The following is a 24598-nucleotide window of genomic DNA, read 5'->3' on the forward strand; positions in this document are numbered from 1 at the left end:
TACTCCCCCAATGTGTCCGGGTCTATTTTTGAGCAACTCGTTTGTCTGTTGCATATGTCTTTTGTGATCAGTACTTCCTCCCCCACCGTCCTGCCTGAGAAATAGGCCTGATGAAGGAGTGACACTCCAAAAGGTAGTGCTTCCAACTAAACCTGTTTGGACTATAACCTGGTGTTGGGTGATTTTTTAACCTTGAAAATCAAAGTAGACTGTACTCAATGGGCATTTATGCTTTTAAAAAAAGTAATGTTCTAATTGTTGAAATGGTTCTTTGAAGCAAGGTTGGGATTCTATAATAACCATTGCTCTATATTTGATACAACATCTGTTTTTTAATGTCTTCTACATATGTCTTTTTAATGTCTTCTTCTGATTAATTGAAGTTAAACTAATGAATCTGTGGTCTCCTGATTTTGAAATACTTATGATGTGTCTCTTTCTTTTCCTGTGTAAATGCATAAATATTTTGAACCTGTCAATAACCTACTTAGGTACATGACTTAGAGCTAGTGTGCAAGTAGAATAAGTAAAGGCTCATGGAATGTTGGCTGGTAGCTCAAGGGCTTTGGAGTGGAGAAGAGAGTAACTTTATTATTTGAATTGTAAAGTCATTGTCTGGCACTATCTGAAGAATTATAAACAGCTTTGGGCACTGCACCTTGACCTTGAACGAGCATGGTATAGATTTAGCAGAATATATTAGAAAGTCAAGTAATCATTTGTTTAAGGTATTTAAACTGATTAAGGGGCACAGACTTGCTCTGCTATCTACAGAATTTAAAGCTAGGCAGCATACTCTTAGTATTAGAACCAAGCCATTCCAAAGCGAACCATTTTTTTCAGACAAAGGGTAATGGAATTCTGGAGCTGTCGATCAAATGTTTTAGATGCTGGCTCACTTGAAATTTTGCAGACAGTTTTATATTAAATAATGTAATTAGGGACATAGCACTTGTAATCTCATTTAGATGTTGAAATAGCTTCCAAGAACTGAATGGTATATTGGTTTCTAGGATAATGGAACTAAAGAGCTCTGGTCTGGTCTTGTATTTTCTTGCCAGGATTATACTGAAGTAGAGGGTGATTTATTGCGAGGACAGTGAGGCTCAATACTGTTGTGTGGTTTAGTGTTGAAAAGAGTAAATATTTTACTGTTATGAGCATCAGATACTGGTGCAAAAAGACGTTATGTGCTGAGCAACAGCTGCAGGGTTGTTTTCACAAATGGAGTGCCAAAGGCATGGCACTTAAAATGCAGCTGTAAGTGAATTGGCGAGTGTTTCACTGGAATGTGAAACCAGTGCACATCTCATTTTATAGAAAAATATTAGGATTTCCTTATTAGTGATCCAAATATATAAGCACTCTGGGTGAACAAAGATGGCACATCTGCACGTTTGTAGTTAACCCCAATGTAACTGATAACAGAAACAGGCATAGGAAGCCCCTCTGTGCTATGGTATGAGCTAACTTGGTTAGCACTGTAACCAAAGTAATTTTGTGTTATGTTGAGTGTGTTATGTTGACCTTTGATAGAACCACCTTTTGGTATATAGGTCATTCTATGAACCTTGCATTTGTTTAACTCTGACTTTTTTCCTTGTGCCAACTTTTTCAACCTTTTTTCTTTGCAAGTAAAAGATATCTTGTAAAAATTCCAATGTTTTTCTTTTTGTTGGGTTAACCTATTATAGTTGATTATAAATACAACCATAGTTTCTATATATCTGTTCAGGACAATCTAAGTATTTACAGTTTAGCAATATAGCATTGAGTATGATGGGATGCAATCAAAGGGATATATTGTGAAGAAAGAGGCATGTTGGTAATTTTTTTCATTAGTAAGAAAATTAAGGTCCGTCACCGAAATCTTTGAAATGCAGATACTTTGAGATTGTAGAGATAAGCAGGGTATTTGACAGAGATTGAGTACAAATTAGAAGTCTGAAATTTAAAATTTGGCTGTCCTCCAATTAGATTCTCTGCAGTACGGAAGCAGGCACTTTGGCCCAACAAGTCCACACCAACCCTCTGAAGAGTAACCCCCCCCCCCCCCCCCCCCCCCAACTGACCCAGTCCCCTATCCTATATCTACCCCCTGGCTAAGCCGCCTAACACTATGGGCAATTTAGCATGGCCAATTATCCTGATCTGCACATATTTGGAATGTGGGAGGAAACCCATGCAGACATGAGGAGAATATGCAAACTCTACACAGACAGTTGCCTGAGGCAGGAATCAAACCAGGGTCCCTGATGCTGTGAGGCAGCAGTGCTAACCACTGACCCACTGTGCCGCCCAATTCGTGCAGAATCTTGTGAGGAGAGATCTGATAGATTAGTCCATGTGTGAAACAGACTTCTAGTGGAAGCAATAATTGCTTTGACAATTTCTTCAGAAAAGAAACATACCTAATTGGAAATTTATATGATCACATGCAGCAGATCAAATTAAATCGGTTATTGGATACTAATGGGCTCAGCTTGGAAGAGAGCTATGTCTGACATCGTGTTTTTTTTAAAACCCTGGGTCACCTTGCTCCTCTAAAATTGGGTTATTTCAGGACCCAAAGACTGCTTAAAAGCTATCCAGCGAATCTCTTTATTCAGATTTCTGTAAGTGGGTCTTTTGAGCAAATAAACCACCTTTCCTCAACCCAAGTATCGCAAACATTTCTTGATTGGGCAGTGAAGGTTAGGTCCATCCGCTCATTATTATTCGTTGTTATATCAGTGCTAACTTTTCATAATGTACCTAAAACTATTTTACAACTTAGTAATATGTTATCTACATCTATCCCCTCCATCCTTCCCCTGCTGACCAGATAAGTCGTTGAAACACAGATGCTTGGAATCTCTTGCATCTTGCCTCTCTTTAATCATGACCCACTCACTGTTTGTGACAGTGCAGATTTACTTAATTGTGAAGTACAACATTTAATCATACTCCGCAAATATTCAAACGTATTCAGCTCTTGCTTTGCCTTCAGAATTAAAAATCATTAATTAAGTACTCTGCTGTGACTCTGATATCGGCTGGAAGGGAGGGACTGTTGCACGTGAGTTTTATCTCAATCCAGCTGTCTGCTGAGAGTGAATGCTTGTTAAAAGCAACTATCAAAAGCTAATAAGCCTTAACACCTTTTTGTTGATTACTTCTAATTTCCGACCTCCCTTTCTTTGCAACTTTTTTGACATTGGGCTTAACTGATGTGCTGACTTGTACAACTATTCTGTTACAAATGTGCAACTAAATTTAATTGTGCAATAATTTTTTAAAGGAAGTTTTTGTTTTTCTTAACTAATATATTGTCCAACAGAAATTCCTATCTAGATATAGGAATAGCTATAGCAAGTGTATTTGTGTTCATACGTATTTAATATATTTTCTCTCCATAACCACAAAAGTAAAACACCCACAAAGATTAAATAATACTCTTTTAAAATTTTTTCGTATTACCATTTATCAATGTGCAAAAGGTTTAAAGGTGCATGTGGATATCCTGTAAATGTGTGCTGAAATTGCATAGAGGTAAATTGCTGCCTGAACTGCTGTGCTCTTCCAGCACCACTAATCCAGAACTGAAATTGCATACCCAACAATGGTGTTTGTTGCACCTATTTATTTAAACTAACACATGGTTGACCACATTTTAATTTTGAGTTAGTCACATTTAGCTAGTGTGTTTTACGTATTTTAGCTGTTATTTACTGATAAAAACTATAGTATTGTGCTTTTAAATGAACTTCACAGACTCTCAGAATAGTGGCTTTGAGCATTGTAACTTAGCACCAATAATATTAATGCTCTATGGTATCAGCAAATGAAGCCTTGAATACTTTTACCTGCGTCCACCACAACCACAACTACTCACTGTATTGAAAAACTTTCTTCTTGCACTTCTTTTACAAAAAGATTTAAAACTCTGTTCTTTGGCTCTTGATTCTTTTTGTGTTTGGGAGCAATTTTGCGCTACCTGTTCTGTCTAGATCCCTCATTATTTTGAAAACTTGTAGTCAATATCTCTTGCCTTCTGTCCAAGAAAAACTGTCAAACTTCTCCAGTCTTTTTCCTTTTTATATCTGATTCCAGGGATGAGAAATTTCATTCTCTTAAATCTCCTCTGAGCGCTGTCATATGCATTTCTATCCTTCCAGAACTGTACACCGTATTCCACTTGAGAGCTCACTAGTGCTTCTCTAAGTTCATCATGCCTTCTCTGCTCTTGTAATCTGTGACCCTATTTATGAAGCCTAGAATAGTGTATTCTTTTGTGCAAAGCTTCCCTGCTAGTACTACCACCTTTTAAGCAGTTAACTGGATTTTACTTCTGTGGCCTAGCAGCAAGGCCTTTTGTATATCCAGTGTCTTTGGTCCTACACACTTTTAAGACTTAGGAACAGAATTGGGCCATTTGGCCCATCGAGTCTGCTCTGCCATTTGATCGTTTGCTTGTATGTTTCTCAACCTCATTTCCTAATCTTGTCCTTCTAACCTATTGATCCCCTTTCTAATCCAGAATCTATCTATCTCTGTCTTAAATACGCTCAATGACTTGGTGTTCACTGCCTTCCGTGGTATTGAACTCCATTGGAAAAACCACCAGGGTGGCTGAAGAAGTTCCTCCTCGTTTCTGTTCTGAAGGGTCGTCTGGGGCTGTGCTCTCTGGTTTTAGTCTCTCATACTAGTGGAAACATCTTCTCCATGTCTGCTATAACCAGGCTCTCTGTATTTTGTAGGTTTCACTGAGATCTCCCCCCCCCCCCCCCCCTCCCTCCTTAACTCCAAGTACCCAGAGTCCTCAGTCACTCCTCATATGACCAGTCCCTCATTCAGTGGGTCATTCCTGTGACTCTTCTCTGAGTCCTTTCTAAGGCCAGCACATCCATCCTTTAAATATAGGGCCCAGAACTGTTCACAATATTGCAAATGTCTTACCAGTGCCTTATACAGCCTCAGCAGTGCATCTCTGCTGTTGTATTCTAGCCCTCAAAACAAACACTAACATTGCATTTGCCTTCCTAACAGTCAACTGAACCTGCATGTTAATGTTAAGGGAATCCTGAACTTGGACTCCCAAGTCCCTTTGTGCATCAGATTTCCAAAGCTTCTCCCATTTAAAGGATAGTCTAAGCCTCTTCTTTGTACAAAAGTTCAGCACTTCTCACTTTCCCACATTGTATTTCATCTGCCTCATCTTTACCCACTCTCCTAGCCTATCCAAGTCCTCTGCAGCCTCCCGGTCTCCTCAACATTACCCATCCCTTTACTTAGCTTTATTTCATCTGCAAACTTAGCAACAATGCCAGATCATTGACATATATTGGGTTGGGATATCTGGTCGGCATGAACGAGTTAGACTGAAGGGTCTGTTTCCATGCTGTACATCTGTGACTCTACAATATGAATAGTTATGGTTATATCACTGACCCTGTGATTCTCCACTAGGTACTGGCTGCCATCCTGAAAAGACTCTCATCAGCACTCTGGTCCTTCTGCGAACCAGACAATCCTCTAACTGTGCCAGTACTTTGCCCCTAACACCATGGGCTCTTTTTTTTAAGAATAGTTCACTTTTTATTTGTACTGTTTCTCCTTGTTCTTTTTACCAAAGTGCATTACATTGTACTTCCCCGCAGTGAACTCAGTCAACCACCTATCTAACCATTCCTCCAGCATGTCAACTTTATGAAGTGAATTTCTGAATTTGGCTAGAATGAAGTGCACTGTTTTGTTACCTGGTTGGTTCCATTTCTTCAGTGAATAGTTACACCCAACAAATTGAAAGATTGCATGTCTAATCACAAAAATAGATCATATCACGTTGTTATATGTGAGCAGTTGCTGTGCTCAAATTGGCTGCTTTGTTTCTTAGAACTGCATTTTAAAAGTACTTTGTTAACTGTGAAATACTTAGGGACATATTGTCATGGAAGGCACAATCGTTTTGCAAGTCATTCTGCTAAATTAACTCAGCCAATGCCACAATTGGATACTAAAAGTTAAAGGTAATTTTTTTTTTCTGATCGCAATAAGGTTATTTATACTTGGTAGTGCATGCTCATGATTCTGTTTAGAACCCCACTTACCTCCATTGTTCTTCACTGTCAGAACTGCCTATCATCAGTCATTAAAAGTGTGTTTGATGGAACATGGCATCAATGTTCAGCGCTGACAAAAAGGGAGGAAGATGCAGGTTGGATATCAATAAACAACCTTCACTATTCATCAGAGTTCTCCAATGTGCAGTATCTAAGTGAATTTGCTTATGTGTGCAAATGCTGCCACATCAGAGTTCTGCAATGTATAACTTCTAATTTCCTCTTGCAAAATATCATCTTTGAGGTATTTTTACAGGTGTGGTTGGAATGTTGCATAGGTATGTTTCTTTTTGTGTGTTAACTACAATAAGTGTGAGTAAGTTCTTGGCTGGAAGACTGTTTAAACTTGTTAAAATACTACAGATGTTTCTGACTATATGCTTGAAGGAAAGCAAATTGAATATGACCAACATAACTAGTTATCCTACATTCTGAAGCCAATGACCAAAGCCTTTACATGTGGAAAAATTAATTGATTTCTCATTTCAGATGCATTAGTGACTAGCTTATACAGGTGTCAACATTAAGCAGTTTAAAGTCAGTTCTAACAGAAGTGAAATTCCTCGCTCGCTCGCTCTGTTGCAGTTCTGTCTCTGTCTATCCTCTTTCTCCTACCCCAAAGTTTTGTGACCCCTCAGTGAGAGGGGAAAGGGCGTAGATGGTGTCGAGTCAGATTTTTACCAATGTACAGTTTTACCGCAGCATGGATGAGGCCTCAAGGATTGGCCTGTTTGGCCACACCTACCGTAGATGTGAGATGGAGGAGTGTATATATGTAATTGTGAAGACAAAGGAGTAAGATTAATATTTAGATATCAGAAATGCTGATGTTTGTATTCCTGTCACTTTAAATGTAATGGTTAATTTATACTGCCCTTTAAAAGGAGTATTTATATTTTGGAAAATATAGGAAACAATCCATTTTGGGTTTCAAAGGAAATGGATAAAGAAAGTTTTGAAGGAGCGCTAGGGCAGAATGTCTAACTTAAAGCACATCAGTAGCTTGACATCTTTGTGTCAAGGAGATGGTGTCAAAATAATGAACCAATAATGATCTGATATAAATTCAAATCTTATGTCAACTGCAACATTTAAGTTCTATTCATTTGGAATTATAAAAAGTCTGCTGTCATTAAACCTGGTCTTGCCTATATGTGACTGCATACCCACAGCAATGTGGCTGACTCTTAACTGACCTACAAATATACCCTGCAAGCCACTTGGTTGTGTAAGGACGGGTAATAACCTCTGATTTTTGTCAGCAATATGCATATCCAGTTAATGAAACAAACATTGTTGGGAAAGGTCAGCAGGTGTGGCAGCATTTGTGGAGAGAAATCAGTTAATGTTTCAGGTCAAGTGACTCTTCCTCAACTGGTGAAAGATTTTTTTTGTCCAACAAAAAACCTTGTGTCTACTTTGTTTTGCATTTGGTGGGATTCATTTTTGACTTTAAGGAGTGTAAAGTTTTAATGTTGTTCAGTTACGGTGCTATTCTTCAAAGCAAATTGCAAGATTACTCCCACCTTGTAAATAACCTGGATTACTCCAGGAGGAAAGAGGTGTTTCTTAGTATGTGGATTTCTGAAAGTGTAGCCTGTGGGAATAGTGAAACCCCATTGCAAATTACCTTTTGAGTTGTTTTGAGTGTATGTTGCAAAGGTTTCAGCAGTATAAGATGTCCTTAAACCTACTTGATTTTCCTTACTACAGTCTGTTCTGCTATAACATGTTCTCATGCGATCTTGTGTTACAGAAAATCACGTAGTGGAAATAATGGGGCCTATAGGAAAACAGGGTTAGGAGTGAATCACCAAAAATTCCATTTAAAAATTAAAACAAAAATATTAGTTAGCCTAACACAAATGATAGCACAGTATTAAGTAAATGTTAAAATCATACTTTAATGAACTAATACAATACATTTTAAAACTTTTAAGGGGTTTCTGAGTTTGCTGAGGTTCAGTACTGTGTTAAGACGGGCTGTGGGTCATCATCAGCATCATCATTACTTTCAGGTGCAGGCTTACGATGAAAGAAAATATTTAATCAGAAGTGGGTGGCTATGGTTCATTGACCTCTGACTGTTTCTTGGGGGTTGGCTTAAAAAGTCTAGTTTTTGCTGTTTGCCATCTTTCTTCTTCCATGAAGAAGCTGTTCTTAGGGTGTCAGATAAGACTTTATGCCATGATCTGCTATTCTGCTGCGTTCTGCATTGTAGTCATTTTCTTCTAAAAGCTGCGACTGCTTCTCAACGTCCATCAGGATAGAAGACAAAAGAAGTGGAAAGTTGTTATAGATCAGTCTCCACTTTTTCAAATCCAACTTGCTTTGCAAGAGCGAGACATTGTTCTTTGATTGCTGGAAGCACCTCTGACTGTTCAATACCTTTAAAATCATGAAGAAAATCTGGGTGAGGCTTGTGCAAAATTGCATGCAAGCAGTCCTTACTGACATCACCCCAGACCCCCACAATTATGTCAGCCCTTCCAAAATTGAAGAACATTGCCTGGAATTATCCCAATCAGTAGCTGCAATGAACTGCTTAAATGTGCACTCTAAATAATAAACTTTAAAAGCTGCTATTGTACCCTGGTACATGGATTGAATGAGAGAGGTTGTGTTTGGAGTTAGAAATAGCACTTTGGTGTTTTCAGAAAGCTCACCAGTGATGGGAGGATGGCTTGTTGAATTGTCTAGATTGAGGAGAATCTTGAAATCTGAATATTTTCTCCTGTAATAAGTTCCAAAGACATCCTCAAACATCAACAATAGAAAAAATTTGCCCAGTCATCCAACCTCTTTTGCTTGACCTGAAGTAAACACCTGGCATGGACTTGAGGTAACCGGTGATGGATTCGCATAATAGCCAAATTCTGTTGAAGAAATGAGCGTTATAGGAAAAGGACCTGTACAAACATAACTTTTAAAACTGAATCTTTTATTCATCTTCTTTCTTTATTTTATTGTCAAAGATAGTTCCAAAGGGGGGAAAAAGGGAAAATCCCAACAAACTATCTTTTTGCCCAAATAAAGATTTTGAAATATTTAATTCCTCTCCAATTTGGAAAAGACCATGAATGCTTGGATAATTGAAAATTATGCCAGTTCCAATATCTTGATTGTAAAGAGGACATTGTAGCAGTCAAGCGAAAGTACCTGTGTGATAAAGGGAATAAGGATTGAAATATACTGTGATAGCTATGTAGTGTTCCTCCACTGTAGATGTTTTTTTAATTATGTTATAAAGACTGCTTCTTGACTTTATCTGGGAACGCTGCAGTCTCAACTTCCAAACAAGCAAATCGGATTATTTAAATACATAATCTATGCTTGTATCTCAGAGCCATGAAGTAAAAGATTTCTACCTCATTTCTTTCCATTTTGACTTCTTTAACCTTTCATCTACCTTCCCTACCTGCTAGGTTTTTAAAAGCCTTTCCACTGTCTAGATTGCAGTAATGTTTATGTTACTAAACATTGTTCTATTAAAGTAGAAAATTCAGGCTGCTAAACTGATTAACCAGTGCATTGCAATAACAATTAACATAAGTCTCCAACTATTTTTTTTAAAACCCTCCATCTTTGTTTAGTCCTATTATAGGATTGGGCTCTGAAAATGGATATGTGCTAGAAGTATTAACCTGTTTTTCTCTTCATTTGCAGGTGCTAATCGGCTTGTGTAATTCCTGCAGTTTTGGTTTTTAAACCTGAGTGTTTTAGATTTGACATTAACTCATCTGAATTAGAATTCAAACCTAATAAACTGTCTTTATTAGTTTTACTCTATACTGTGTTCCAATCCTTATTGTTATTTTTTCATAATCTGCTGAAAGAAATGAACTGAAAACTTGCGTTTTTATAATGCCTCAGGGTTTCTCAAAAGGCTTTGCAGTCACTGAGATACATTTTTTGAAATGTAGTTGCTGTGGTTATCTATGAAAATGTGGCAACCAATTCGCACATAGATTCTACAAATTTCAGTTTCAGTTCAGGGCGATGATTTTGGCAAGTGCACCAAGGAGAACTTATTTACTTTTTGACTATCCTATGAATGGTTTGCATCTCCTTGAGAGGACTGCTGTTTCAAACACTGGACTGTGATAAATGTTATAGTCTGCCAAAGTTGCATAATGTTTTGGAAGGAATGAGAATTACAGCTGTCCTCAGGACAAAGGATGACTTGCTTCCACTTCTGTTCTGAAGAGTGCTGACTAGGCCTAAAACATTAACTCTCCATAGATGCTACCAACCATGCTGAGCTTTTCCAGCAATTTCTGATTTTATTTCTGATTTTCAGCATCTGTAGTTCTTTTGCTTTTTTGCTCCCACTGCATTTGATTTGAAATGGCTGATAAATTCAACATGGAATTAAGACTGAGATGAGGAGAAAACTCTTTACTTTAGTGTTAACGAATTTTTGGAATTTCTTAACCCTAACTCTAACTCTAAACACAGATGTCCAGTTGATTGCTTCCCAAGCACCATTTTGTGGTTTGAAAATTGCCATGGCATCTTAGTGAGAATTACAAGAGCAGCAGCTTATAAAAGGGAACACAGTTGTGATGGCTGGGTCAGAGAGCAGTGGTGGCTGTTGTTCCCTCAGAGCTAGCAATTGTAACATTTCATGTCCAGCTTCCACTTTGGCAAGCCCTGCAATGGAGTACTTGACTCTCAGGGAACTGAGAGGTATGGAGATAGTTAAAGGAGAGGATTTTGAGATGGAAGATTGACATGATTGTACTGAGTGAGAGAGAAGGCTTAATGCGCTAAATGCCTTGCCCTATGTGCTTGAGCTTTATATCTGGTAGGTTTTGCTTTGCATTGAAGTCAATAGGAAATAATTGTACTGAGGGATGGAGTGGTGGTAGGCGGAGATGTAAAATGGAAAGATGATGTGATCTCATCTTCCTGCTGGGTGGATCGCGTTAACATTGTTGCAATGGGTTTGTTAAATAACAGCCTTCATTTATGAAGGGCTTTATGTCTTTGCAACATCCCAGAGCTATAGAGTCAGAGATGTACAGCATGGAAACAGACTCTTCAGTCCAACCCATCCATGCCGATCAGATATTCCAACCCAATCTAGTACCACCTCCCAGCACCCGACCCATATCCTTCCAAACCCTTCCTATTCATATACCCATCCAAATGCCTCTTAAATGTTGCAATTGTACCAGCCCCCATCACATCCTCTGGCAGCTCATTCCATACACGTACCACTCTCTGCGTGAAAAAGTTGCCCCTTAGGTTTCTTTTATATCTTTCCCCTCTCACCCTAAACCTATGCCCTCTAGTTTGGGACACTCTGACCCCAGGGAATAGACTTTGTCTATTTATCCTATCCATGCCCCTCATAATTTTGTAAACCTCTATAAAGTCACCCCTCAGCCTATGATTAGATTAGATTAGATTACTTACAGTGTGGAAACAGGCCCTTCGGCCCAACAAGTCCACACCGCCCCGCCGAAGTGCAACCCACCCATACCCCTACATCTACCCCTTACCTAACACTACGGGCAATTTAGCATGGCCAATTCACCTGACCTGCAAATCTTTGGACTGTGGGAGGAAACCGGAGCACCCGGAGGAAACCCACGCAGACACTGGGAGAATGTGCAAACTCCACACAGTCAGTCGCCTGAGGCGGGAATTGAACCCAGGTCTCTGGCGCTGTGAGGCAGCAGTGCTAACCACTGTGCCACCGTGCCACCTACCAGCTTGTTCAGCCTCTCCCTGTAGCTCAGATCCTCCAACCCTGGCAATATCCTTATAAATTTTTTCTGAACTCTTTCAAGTTTCACAACATCTTTCCGATAGGAAGGAGACCAGAATTGCAAGCAATATTCCAACAGTGGCCTAACCAATGTCCTATACAGCCGCAACATGACCTCTCAGCTCCTGTACTCAATACTCTGACAAATAAAGGAAAGCAAACCAAACGCCGCCTTCATTATCCTATCTACCTGCGACTCCACTTTCAAGGAACTACAAACCTGCACTCCAAGGTCTCTTTGTTCAGCAACACTCTCTAGGACCTTATCATTAAGTGTATAAGTCCTGCTAAGATTTGCTTTCCCAAAATGCAGCACCTCTCATTTATCTGAATTAAACTCCATCTGCCACTTCTCAGCCCATTGGCCCATCTAGTCCAGATCCTGTTGTAATCTGAGGTAACCCTCTTCGCTGTCCACTGCATCTTCAATTTTGGTGTCATCTGCAAACTTACTAACTGTACCTCTTATGCTCGCATCCAAATCATTTATGTTAGTGACAAAAAATAGAGGGCCCAGCACCGATCCTTGTGGCACTCCACTGGTCACAGGCCTCCAGTTTGAAAAACAACCCTCCACCACCACCCTCTGTCTTGTACCTTTGAGCCAGTTCTGTATCCAAATGGCTAGTTCTCCCTGTATTCCATGAGACCTAACCTTGTTAATTAGTCTCCCATGGGGGACCTTGTTGAACACCTTACTGAAGTCCATATAGATCACATCTACTGCTCTGCCCTCATCAATCTTCTTTGTTACTTCAAAAGACTCAATCAAGTTTGTGAGACATGATTTCCCACGCACAAAGCCATGTTGACTATCCTGAATCAGTCCATGCCTTTCCAAATACATGTACATCCTGTCCTCAGGATTCCCTCCAACAACTTGCCCACCACCGAGGTCAGACTCACTGGTCTATAGTTCCGTGGTTGTCCTTACCACCCTTCTTAAACAGTGGCACCACGTTTGCCAACCTACAGTCTTCCGGCACCTCACCTGTGACTATCAACGATACAAATATCTCAGCAAGAGGTTCAGCAATCACTTCTCTAGCTTCCCACAGAGTTCTCTGGTTCACCTGATCAGGTCCTGGGGATTTATCCACTTTTAACCGTTTCAAGACATCCAGCACTTCCTCCTCTGTAACCTGGACATTTTGCAAGATGTCACCATCTATTTCCCTACAGTCTATATCTTCCATATCCTTTTCCACAGTAAATACTGATGCAAAATATTCATTTAGTATCTCCCCCATTTTCTGTGGCTCCACACAAAGGCCGCCTTGCTGAACTTTGAGGGGCCCTGTTCTCTCTCTAGTTACCCCTTTTGTCCTTAATATATTTGTAAAAACCCTTTGGATTCTCCTTAATTCTATTTGCCAAATCTATCTCATGTCCCCGTTTTGCCCTCCTGATTTCCCTCTAACGTATGCTCCTACTTTCTTTATACTCTTCTAAGGATTCACTCGATCTATCCTGTCTATATTTGACACATGCTCCCTTCCTTTTCTTAAACAAACCCTCAATTTCTTTAGTCCTCCAACAATCCCTATACCTGTTGTGGTTCTGTTCGTCGAGCTGGGAATTTGTCTTGCAAACGTTTCGTCCCCTGTCTAGGTGACATCCTCAGTGCTTGGGAGCCTCCTGTGAAGCGCTTCTGTGCTGTTTTCTCCAGCATTTATAGTGGCCTGTCTCTACCGCTTCCAGTTGTCAGTTCGAACTGACAACTGGAAGCGGCAGAGACAGGCCACTGTAAATGCCGGAGAAAACATCACCGAAGCGCTTCACAGGAGGCTCCCAAGCACTGAGGATGTCACCTAGACAGGGGACGAAACGTTTGCAAGACACATTCCCAGCTCAGCGAGCGGAACTACAACAACGAGCACCCGAGCTACAAATCTTCTCCCAAACTTTGAATCCCTATACCTACCAGTCTTCCCTTTCACCCTGACAGGAATATACTGCCTCTGCATTCTTGTTATCTCATTTCTGAAGGCTTCCCATTTTCCAGCCGTCCCTTTACCTCCGAACATCTGCTTCCAATCAGCTTTTGAAAGTTCTTGCCTAATACAGCCAAAATTGGCCTTTCTCCAATTTAGAACTTCAACTTTTAGATCTGGTCTATCCTTTTCCATCACTATTTTAAAACACATAGAATTATGGTCACTGGCCCCAAAGTGCTCCCCCACTGACACCTCAGTCACCTGCCCTGCCTTATTTCCCAAGAGTAGGTCAAGTTTTGCACCTTCTCTAGTAGGTACAACCACATACTGAATCAGAAAATTGTCTTGTACGCACTTAATAAATTCCTCTTCATCTGAACCTTTAATACTATGGCAGTCCCAGTCGATGTTTGGAAAGTTAAAATCCCCTACCATAACCACCCTATTATTCTTACAGATAGCTGAGATCTCCTTACAAGTTTGTTTCTTAATTTCCCTCTGACTATTGGGGGGTCTATATAGTTCTTGAATATTTTTTAGTGCACTAATTATTGTTCACTTGATTGTGTCAGAACATTTGTAGGGTTATGTTGACCAGGAAGCTCTGGCATTTTCTTGTCCACCTGAGCTGCCAGATGCAGCCATGGTTTATCTCATTAGAGACATCATATTTAACAGTACAACATTCCTATGGTACTGCTTTGCTATGTCAGTTGAAATGGCACATTTCAGGTCATTAACAAAGATTTAGCCCACAACCTTTTGACCGGGATGTTGTAATGCCACCAACTGAGCCAAGCCAGCACCTTCTGAAATGTGAAATTAGTAACCAATAATGCCTTTTCTTTACTAAATATTTGTTGCATTGATGGTTTGTTTTGAAAGCAAAGTCTTTACCAAGCAGGATGACATTGCTGCCTATTTCTGCTGACTGTTTGATTTAGGAAATTTTTGCTCCACTTTGTTTACAGGGATAAGCAGGTTAAGTTATACATGAGATCCCAGTGCTTTTAATATGTCTTAAATGTTATGCAAAAGAAGTGGTAAGAGATTGTAGTTGTATGATCAAATAAACCATTACTGAGGCACTTTCAAATACATGTTGTATGTGGATTTTTTTGTGGGTAACTTGAAATCTATTCTGATTAAATCTCTGTTTCTGTTTGTCCATTGATCTTTTATGGTTTATTTTGTTTTTCAAAAACATCATTCATGTCTCTCACTTCAAGGTATCATGTTATAATTGGAGGTCCTATGGGTAAATTTGAATGATTTCCTGAAATATCAAATGTCTATGAATTTACCAATTGAATACAGATTTACTACAAGTTAATGAGCAATTGAGTTCTCCTGTTTTTCGAAAGTGCCATTCATAAATTGATAAGTGCCATAACCCTGACTATTTAGATTTCTTCAAACAATCTTGTGTGGTTTTTGCTGGTTTTGCATTAGTTGGTACAGTATATGCAATTCAACATTTGAGTGATGAGCTGCAAAAGGATTTGTTGGAGCTCCTAAGTGACTGCTGACTGGTCTTAACCAACCATTTTTTAAAAAAGACTGGATAAACAGGATAAAGATTATACTCCGATTGGTAGCTTTTGATAGTCACTTGTTCTTGGAAAGTGAGAGAATATTGATCTGCATATTTCTTCGCAAGCTGATGTAATCTATCTTTCTGCAATATCACTTTCAACGGGATATTACAAGGGAATAATGAATAATCATTTGAGTATCACTAATTGCGTCATAGAATTGTAAAGCTAATCATCTTAAGGGAATTAGCAAATTTGAACTTTGAAAATGAGGCCCAGGAGGGCTGTTTTTCTGAAGAGGTTTGTCTGTTCTTAATATTAAGACTACATCCGTCATAAACATGATTTAAGATTGCTGTTTCAATTGGGAATAGTAATTACTGTCACAAACTTTACATCGTTTCAAATTGAAATGATATAATGTTGAAATGTTTCAAAGCAAACATTACCCAAATTAAATTGTAATATTCTTAACATTAACAAAAGGAACAAAACATCAATCAGAACTTTACCCTGATAGATGTTTGGTGTCAATTTAGATGTAGATTTACATGCACATGCTTTTTTGCACAGGTTTTTGTGCAAAAATAAATGTTTAGTAGGGTATTACAGTTTTATTCGGTATAAATGGACTCCCAACAGGCATTTAATAAAGCGTCACAAGATTAATACCAAGGATCACCAGAGACCGGTGTAGTTTTTAGATCGGAGTGGTGCTGGAAAAGCACAGCAGGTCAGGCAGCATCCGAGGAGCAGGAAAATCGACGTTTCGGGCAAAAGCCCTTCCTCAGGAATAGAGGCAGGAAGCCTCCAGGGTGGAGAGTTAAGCCCAAGGGACTTGTGCAGCCAACGTACAGTTTGGCTGTGAGACACAACAATGGATAGCAGTCGACATTTGTTTTTTGAACTGGAGAATGGATACTTTGGAGTTCTCCAGGAGTCACTGTTAAGACCACTAAGTGGACTTGGTTGTACAGAGCGCAATTTCAAAGTTTCCAGATAACACAAAACCTGGACATATTGGCAACTGTGAGGAGTACGGTGATAGACATGCTAGTGGAATAGGTGGTCATGTGACAAATGGAATTCACGCAGACAAGAAGAACAAGGAGAGAATGTACAATAAAGGACACAATTTTAAATGTGCATATTTGAGGTTGACAGGTTCAGGTTGCGAAGGTAGTTAAAAATACTGGCATATTGGTCTGGTTTTTCTTCTTAAAAAGTGCAAAGGTTATGATTACCGTTTTTTTTGTAAAAGACAAGATTGCATAGAGATTTGGTTGAGGCTTTCAAAAAAAAAGTGAGCAGGGTACATAGCCAAATTATTACCCTTGTCAGATAAGTTCAGGATCAGAGGACCGTGATTGATAATAGAAGTCACACTAACATTCAGAATAGTCTTCTTAGAGTGTGTATAGTGGAGACAGATTTAATTGTGGCTTTAGAAAAGAAATTACATGAGTCTCTGAAAGGAGTTTCCAGCCTACAGAAAAGGATTAACTTCACTTGGCCTTGCAGATAGTTGTAACAATTTTATGAAGTTAAAAATCATGCACTAGGTTATAGTCCAACAGGTTTATTACAAAGCACTAGCTTTTGGAGCACTGCACCTTCAGGTGGTTGTGGAGTATGAGACCATAAGAGAGACAATTTGTAGCAAAAGTTTAGTGTGTGATGCAACTGAAATTTATATATTGAAAAAGACCTGGATTGTTTAAGTGTCTTGTCTTTTAGAATTACTATGTTGGTTTCAGTTCTTTCTTATGTAAACCTCAAACTTTTTTTTAAAAAAAGTTACATTCGCAAGTGAACTTTAACAATAGGTGCCATATTGTCTCAGAGAATGCATTGAAGGTGTGAAGGGCCTAAAAGATGAGAGACTTAACAAACAAGTTCTTTTTCAATATACAGTAGCGCCTCAATTTACGAACTTAATCCGTTCCGGGACCAAGTTCGCAAACTGAATCAGTTTTTCCCATTGTTCGGATAGCGTTCACAGCGCACACCAAAGACTAACTGCGCACGCTCCAAAGACTAACTGCTTGTACCTTCGTTCATATGTTGAATTTTGTACGTATATTGAAGTAAAATTTTATGTACAATGCTGTTTGTAAACCGATTTGTTTGTAAATGGGGTCGTTCGTATTTCAAGGCGCTACTGTATAATTTCAGTTGCATTACACTGTAAATGTTTGCTGTAACTTCTGAGTCTTGCAATCTTATACTCCACAACCACCTGGTGAAAGTGCAGTGCTCAGAAAGCTAGTGCTTCCAAATAAACCTGTTGGACTATAACCTGGTGTTGTGATTTTTAACACTCCAGTCCAACACTGGTACCTCCAAATCGTAACAATTTGATTATTCTGTTTTAATAGTTTCTGCATCCATCCCCATCTCTCTCTTTTCAGATATCTGGAGCCTGGGAGTTATACTTTTCATGTTGGTATGTGGCCAACCTCCATTTCAAGAGGCAAATGACAGTGAGACACTTACCATGATTATGGACTGCAAATATACAGTACCGTCCCATATATCCAAAGAATGCAAGGAGTAAGTGGAACTATCATTTTTTTATCAGAGCTTTATTTTCATATTTGTTGTTTCTGCACAGTTTTTGATCTTTCTAAGTGATGTAAAAGTATTTAATAACAGCATTGTGCATTTATAACAGCTGCATTTTACATAGAGGTATAATGCATGAGTTTCCAAGTTTGGCATTTCCACAAAATAAGGCTATTGTGCCAGCTGGACACAATTCATAATATCTCTTGATATCCTACTGTTGCATAGAATCTTGGATTTTTAGGCAAGTCTAGACAAATCTGTCCATTTTTATATTGCATCTGTAAGCTTCTAATATCTAAGGTGGGCAGACATTCCAAGTTTGAACTGAAGATTAATTTTGATTATCTTCGGAATGAAAATGTGAGCTATTAGTCGTACATTTGGTTGTGGTTGTTGGTCAGTCATCTTGGCCCCAGGATATCTCTGTAGGAGTTTCTCAGGGTAGTATCCTAAGCCCAACCATCTTCAGCTGCTACACCAGTGACCTTCTTCCATAATAAAGTCAGAAGTGGGAATGTTTGCCGATGACTAATTGTGCAATATTCAGCACCAATCGCAACTCCTCAGATACTAAAGCAGTCCATCTTCAAATGTAACAAGTTCTGGACAATATCCAGGCTTGGGCTGACAAGTGGAAAGTAACATTTGCCTGGCATTTCTGTGGTGCCAATGACCATTTCTAATAGTGACAATCTCACCACTACCCTTTGGCATTCAGTCGTGTTGCCATCACTGAATACCCTCACTATTTTTGGGGTTACCATTGACCAGAAACTTAATTGATTCACCACATGAACACAGTGGCTACAAGAACAAATCAGATGCTGGGAATACTGTGATGAGTAACTTGTGTTGAGTTCCCCAAAGTCTTAACGAGGTTTGAGAAGATTTGAAGCTCCTGTTGAGTTTCAGGATGTAGGTTTGCTTGCTGAGCTGGAAAATTCATTTTCAGATGTTTTGTCACTAGGTAATATCTTCAGTGAACCTGAAGATGTTACCTAGTGTGGTGATGAAACATCAGGGCAAAGCAGCCCGCTTGATTGGCACAACATCCACAAACACCCACTCCCTGCACCACCACCAATGCTCCGTAGCAGCAGTTTGTGCTATCTACAATGTGCATGATAGAAATTCACCCAAGGTCCTTAAATAGCACCTTCCAAACCTACGAACGCTTCCATCTAAAGGACAAGGTGGCAACACCCTCACCTGAGATTTCCCTGCCGAGTTGCTCATTATTCTGACTTGGAAATATATTGTTCAGTGTTGTTGGGTCAAAATCCTAGAATTGCATCCGTTAAGGGCATTGTGGGTAAATCTACACTTGGACTGCAGCAGTTCAAGAAGGGAACTCACCACCATCTTCTCAAGGGCAACTATGGTCAGGCAATAAATGTTGACCAGCCAGTCGTGCCCACAAGTGAATTTAAAAAAACAATTTGCATGCATGGTTCACTGCTTTTGCTGCTTCCCTTTTTGCTTGATTGCAGGCACTATTGAGAGAAACTTAAAATGATTTGACTCAAGTAAAGTGCTCAGTTATCAGTGGTGAGCACAATGTTTGAATTTCAACTTGAACTGTCTGCCATCCACATTAGGAGAGGAGCAAATGGAAAGTAAAAACATTAAATGAAACAATAAAGCTTTAATTTAAAGAAAAGGATCACCTGTAACATTAAATACATTTTGAGGGTTTAAGTTGGTCAAGGAGTAAATGGGGATTATTTTTACTTTTCCAAGAGATTTTGAAAATGAGTAAAATTTATGACTGCACTGATGCGTTTATTGCGCCAGTTTTTCACCTGTACTCCACATTTTAAAAAATATATAAGTTGCAACACAACATTGTTGGACTTTAGTAGAGCTTGAGGTGTGTCTTCCATTAAAATATTTTAAAATATACATGAAATACTTCTAACTCCAAAAATGAAATAGTATCATATTTTTAATCTGATGTTCAGTCCTAGTTGGCATCCTAATTTTGTTTTGTGGAGGAGGCAAACATCCATTTTATTTGGTCAAAAAGATTAATATTACCTGTTCGTTATATTCCTGTTAAGCTGAATAACAGCAAACATTAAGTTTACCATTTTAAAAGGCCTAGACTTATCACACTGACTTTTTAGTCATTGTTACTTCCTTGTTCCACTTCCTTTTAAGTTAAAACATACTGACTAGGTTTGGTCTATCTTCTAGACCTTAAATCCATAGAGAGGGTTTTACTGAGCAATCCTCAGATTTACATAGAACATAGAAGAATACAGCGCAGTACAGGCCCTTCGGCCCTCGATGTTGCGCCGATCAAAGCCCACCTAACCTACACTAACCCACTATCCTCCATATACCTATCCAATGCCCGCTTAAATACCCATAAAGAGGGAGAGTCCACTACTGCTACTGGCAGGGCATTCCATGAACTTACGACTCGCTGAGTGAAGACCCTACCCCTAACATCAGTCCTATATCTACCCCCCCTTAATTTAAAGCTATGCCCCCTTGTAATAGCTGACTCCATAGGTGGAAAAAGGTTCTCACTGTCAACCCTATCTAACCCCCTAATCATCTTGTACACCTCTATCAAATCACCCCTAAACCTTCTTTTCTCCAATGAAAACAACCCCAAGTGCCTCAGCCTTTCCTCATAGGATCTTCCTACCATATCAGGCAACATCCTGGTAAACTTCCTCTGCACCCGTTCCAGTGCCTCCACATCCTTCCTATAGTATGGCGACCAAAACTGCACACAATATTCCAGATGCGGCCGCACCAGAGTCTTATACAACTGCAGCATGACCTCAGGACTCCAGAACTCAATTCCTCTACCAATAAAAGCCAGTACGCCATATGCCGCCTTCACTGCACTATTTACCTGGGTGGCAACTTTCAGAAATCTGTGTACATGGACACCAAGATCCCTCTGCTCTTCCACACTACCAAGTAGTCTACCATTAGCCCAGTAATCTATCTTTTTATTACTCTTACCAAAGTGAATCACTTCACACTTAGCTACATTGAACTCCATTTGCCACCTTTCTGCCCAGCTCTGCAGCTTCTCTATATCCCGCTGTAACCTGCCACATCCTTCCTCACTGTCTACAACTCCGTCGACTTTTGTATCATCCGCAAACTTGCTCACCCAACCTTCTAACCCTTCCTCCAGGTCATTTATAAAAATGACAAACAGCAATGGTCCCAAAACAGATCCTTGCGGAACACCGCTAGTGACGGCACTCCAAGATGAACCTTTGCCATCAACTACTACCCTCTGTCTTCTTCCAGAGAGCCAATTCCTAATCCAAACCTCCAACTCACCCTCAATGCCATATCTCTGTATTTTCTGCAGTAGCCTACCATGGGGGACCTTATCAAACGCCTTACTAAAATCCATATATACCACATCTACCGCTTTCCCCTCATCTACCTCCTTAGTCACCTTCTCAAAGAATTCAATAAGGTTTGTGAGGCACGACCTGCCCTTCACAAAACCATGCTGACTATCCTTGATCACATCATTCTTATCCAGATGTGCATAAATCCTATCCCTTACAATTCTCTCTAAGACTTTGCCCACAACAGAAGTGAGACTCACTGGCCTATAGTTACTAGGATTATCCCTACTCCCCTTCTTGAACAAGGGAACCACGTTTGCTAGCCTCCAGTCCTCTGGCACTACTCCTGTCGACAAAGAGGACACAAAAATCAAGGCCAATGCCTCTGCAATCTCCTCCCTTGCTTCCCAGAGAATCCTAGGATAAATGCCATCAGGCCCAGGGGACTTATCTATTTTCACCCTTGCCAGAATTTCCAACACCTCTTCTCTACATATCTCAAAGCCATCCATTCTACTTATTCGTGCCTCAGTATTCATATCGACAACAATGTCCTGTTCCTGAGTGAATACTGACGAAAAGTATTCATTCAGCGCCTCCCCAATCTCTTCAGCCTCCACACGCAACTTCCCATTACTATCCTTGATTGGACCTATTCCTTCCCTAGTCATTCTTTTATTCCTAACATACCTATAGAAAGCCTTAGGGTTTTCCCTAATCCTACCAACTAAGGACCTTTCATGTCCCCTCCTTGCTGCTCTTAGCTCTCTCTTCAGGTCCTTCCGGGCTACCTTATAACTCTCAATCGCCCCTATTGAACCTTCACGCCTCATCTTTACAAAGGCCGCCCTCTTCCATTTAACAAGGGATTCCAACTCCTTATTAAACCACGGCTCCCTCACACGACCCTTTCCTCCCTGCCTGATCGGTACGTACTTATCAAGGACACTCAATAGTTGCTCCTTGAACAAGTTCCACATATCAATTACGCTCTTGCCTTGGAATCTACTTTTCCAATCCACACATCCTAAGTCATGCCTCAACGCATCATAATTTCCCTGCCCCCAGCTATAACTCTTGCCCTGTAGTACACACCTATCCCTCTCCATCACTAGAGTAAAAATCACCGAATTGTGGTCACTGTCCCCAAAGTGCTCACCTACCTCTAGTTCTAATACCTGGCCTGGTTCGTTACCCAGAACCAAATCCAGTATGGCCTCACCTCTTGTTGGCTTATCTACATATTGTGTCAGGAAACTCTCCTGCACACATTGCACAAACACTGACCCATCTAACGAACTTGAGCTATAGCTTTCCCAATCAATATCAGGAAAGTTAAAGTCTCCCATAACAATCACCCTATTACTGTCACTCTTCTCCTGAATCATCTTCGCAATCCTTTCTTCAATGATTCTAGGACTATTAGGAGGCCTGTAAAAGACTCCTAACAGGGTGACCTCACCTCTCCTATTCCTAACCTCAACCCAAACTACCTCAGATGGCAAATCTTCATCCATCTTCCTTTCCACCGCTGTAATACTATCTTTGACAAGCAAAGCCACTCCCCCCCCCCCCCCCCCCCCCCCCCTTTTTACCCCCACCTCTGACCCTACTAAAACATTTAAACCCTGGAACCTGCAACAGCCAATCCTGTCCCTGATCTAGCCACGTCTCCGTAATAGCCACAACATCGAAGTCCCAGGTACCAACCCACGCTGCGAGTTCACCTACCTTATTTCATATACTTCTGGCATTAAAGTATACACACTTCAAGCCACTCTTCTGTTTACAGGCACCCTCCTTTAAGATTGATGCCATATTCCTAACCTCCCTACACTCCAGGTCCTGCACCCTAAAGCTACAGTCTGGGTTCCCATGCCCCTGCAGAGTTAGTTTAAACCACCCCCCCCCAAGAGCACTAGCAAACCTCCCCCCAAGGATACTGGTGCCCCTCAGGTTCAGGTGCAGACCATCCTGTTTATAGAGGTCCCACCTTCCCCAGAAAGAACCCCAGTTATCCAAGTACCGAAATCCCTCCCTCCTGCACCATCCCTGTAGCCACGCATTTAACTGTTCTCTCTCCCTATTCCTCGACTCTCTATCACGTGGCACGGTAACAAACCAGAGACAACAACTCTGTTCGTTCTAACTCTGAGCTTCCAACCTAGCTCCCTAAAAGCCTGTCTAACATCCTCAGCACTCCTCCTACCTATGTCATTGGTGCCAATATGGACCACGACTTCAGGCTGCTCCTCCTCCCCCTTAAGGACCCGGAAAACACGATCAGAGACATCACGTACCCTTGCACCTGGGAGGCAACATACCAAACGTGAGTCTCTCTCGTTCCCACAAAACCGCCTATCTGTGCCCCGAACTATCGAGTCCCCAATTATTATTGCTCTGCTCTTCTCCACCCTTCCCTTCTGAGTAGCGGGGACAGGCTCCGTGCCAGAGGCCTGAGCCCCGTTACTTACCCCTGGTAAGTCCCCCCACAAGTATCCAAAACGGTATACATCCATTTTCAAGCTCCGCTACAGTTCTGCTTAATGTTTGGGTATTACGTTCCCTTATACAAGACCTAGAAGGCAATATTCACGAATGTTTACTTTTATGACTTTTCAACAGTCTCATTAATCGAATGCTGCAGAGGGACCCTAAGCGAAGAGCTTCGTTGGAAGAGATAGAGGACCACCCCTGGCTTCGAGGTATTGATCCCTCGCCTGCAACAAAGTGCAACATCCCTCTTGTCTCTTACAAGAATCTCTCTGAGGAGGAGCACAATGGCATTATCCAACGCATGGTGCTTGGTGAAATAGCAGACCGAGAAACCATTGTTGAGTAAGTTGAGAGAGCCTGGTGGGCAAAGCACAAGACCGTATCAGTATCGGCATTGTTTTCTGGAAGATATTATAGACATATTGTTTAAAATATATGTGCTCTTTAATTTCTGGTGTTGATGCGTTTCATAGAATCCTTACCGTTTGGAAACAGGTCCTTCGACCCAACAAGTCGACAATGACTCTCTGAAGAGTAACCCACCTAGACCCATTCCCCTAACCCTATTACTCAACATTTACCCCGACTAATGGACCTAGCCTACACCTACCTGAACACTATAGGCAATTAAGCGTGGCCAATTCACCTAACCTGCACATCTTTAACACTGTTGAGTTTTTTTTTCTGTAAACCATCGTTTAATTAATCTTAAATTAAATGACTTGATGGCAGTTGCAGCAAATATATGCAATATAGTAAAATAGAATATTCTTTGAAATGCAAATTGAGAGAAAAAATTTGAAATTGTGCCTCTGTTGATTTTGGCTATTAGATTTTAGTACATGCATTCAGACTG

The 24598-nt window shown here is 40.3% G+C and overlaps 1 protein-coding gene across 3 annotated transcripts in view; it reads left to right on the forward strand.

Moving 5' to 3' along the window:
• Window positions 1-24598, forward strand: part of snrka (SNF related kinase a) — a 47601-nt gene that overhangs the window by 13799 nt on the left and 9204 nt on the right. For all 3 annotated transcript variants that reach the window (XM_072570951.1, XM_072570952.1, XM_072570954.1), the window contains exons 3-4: window positions 17761-17902; window positions 23872-24084. In XM_072570951.1, coding sequence (XP_072427052.1) covers window positions 17761-17902; window positions 23872-24084 — 355 coding nt within the window. The remainder of the gene's footprint in view (window positions 1-17760; window positions 17903-23871; window positions 24085-24598) is intronic.

The sequence above is a fragment of the Chiloscyllium punctatum genome, chromosome 5 (genome assembly GCF_047496795.1).
Source record: "Chiloscyllium punctatum isolate Juve2018m chromosome 5, sChiPun1.3, whole genome shotgun sequence".
In the NCBI taxonomy this organism is placed as follows: Eukaryota; Metazoa; Chordata; class Chondrichthyes; order Orectolobiformes; family Hemiscylliidae; genus Chiloscyllium; species Chiloscyllium punctatum.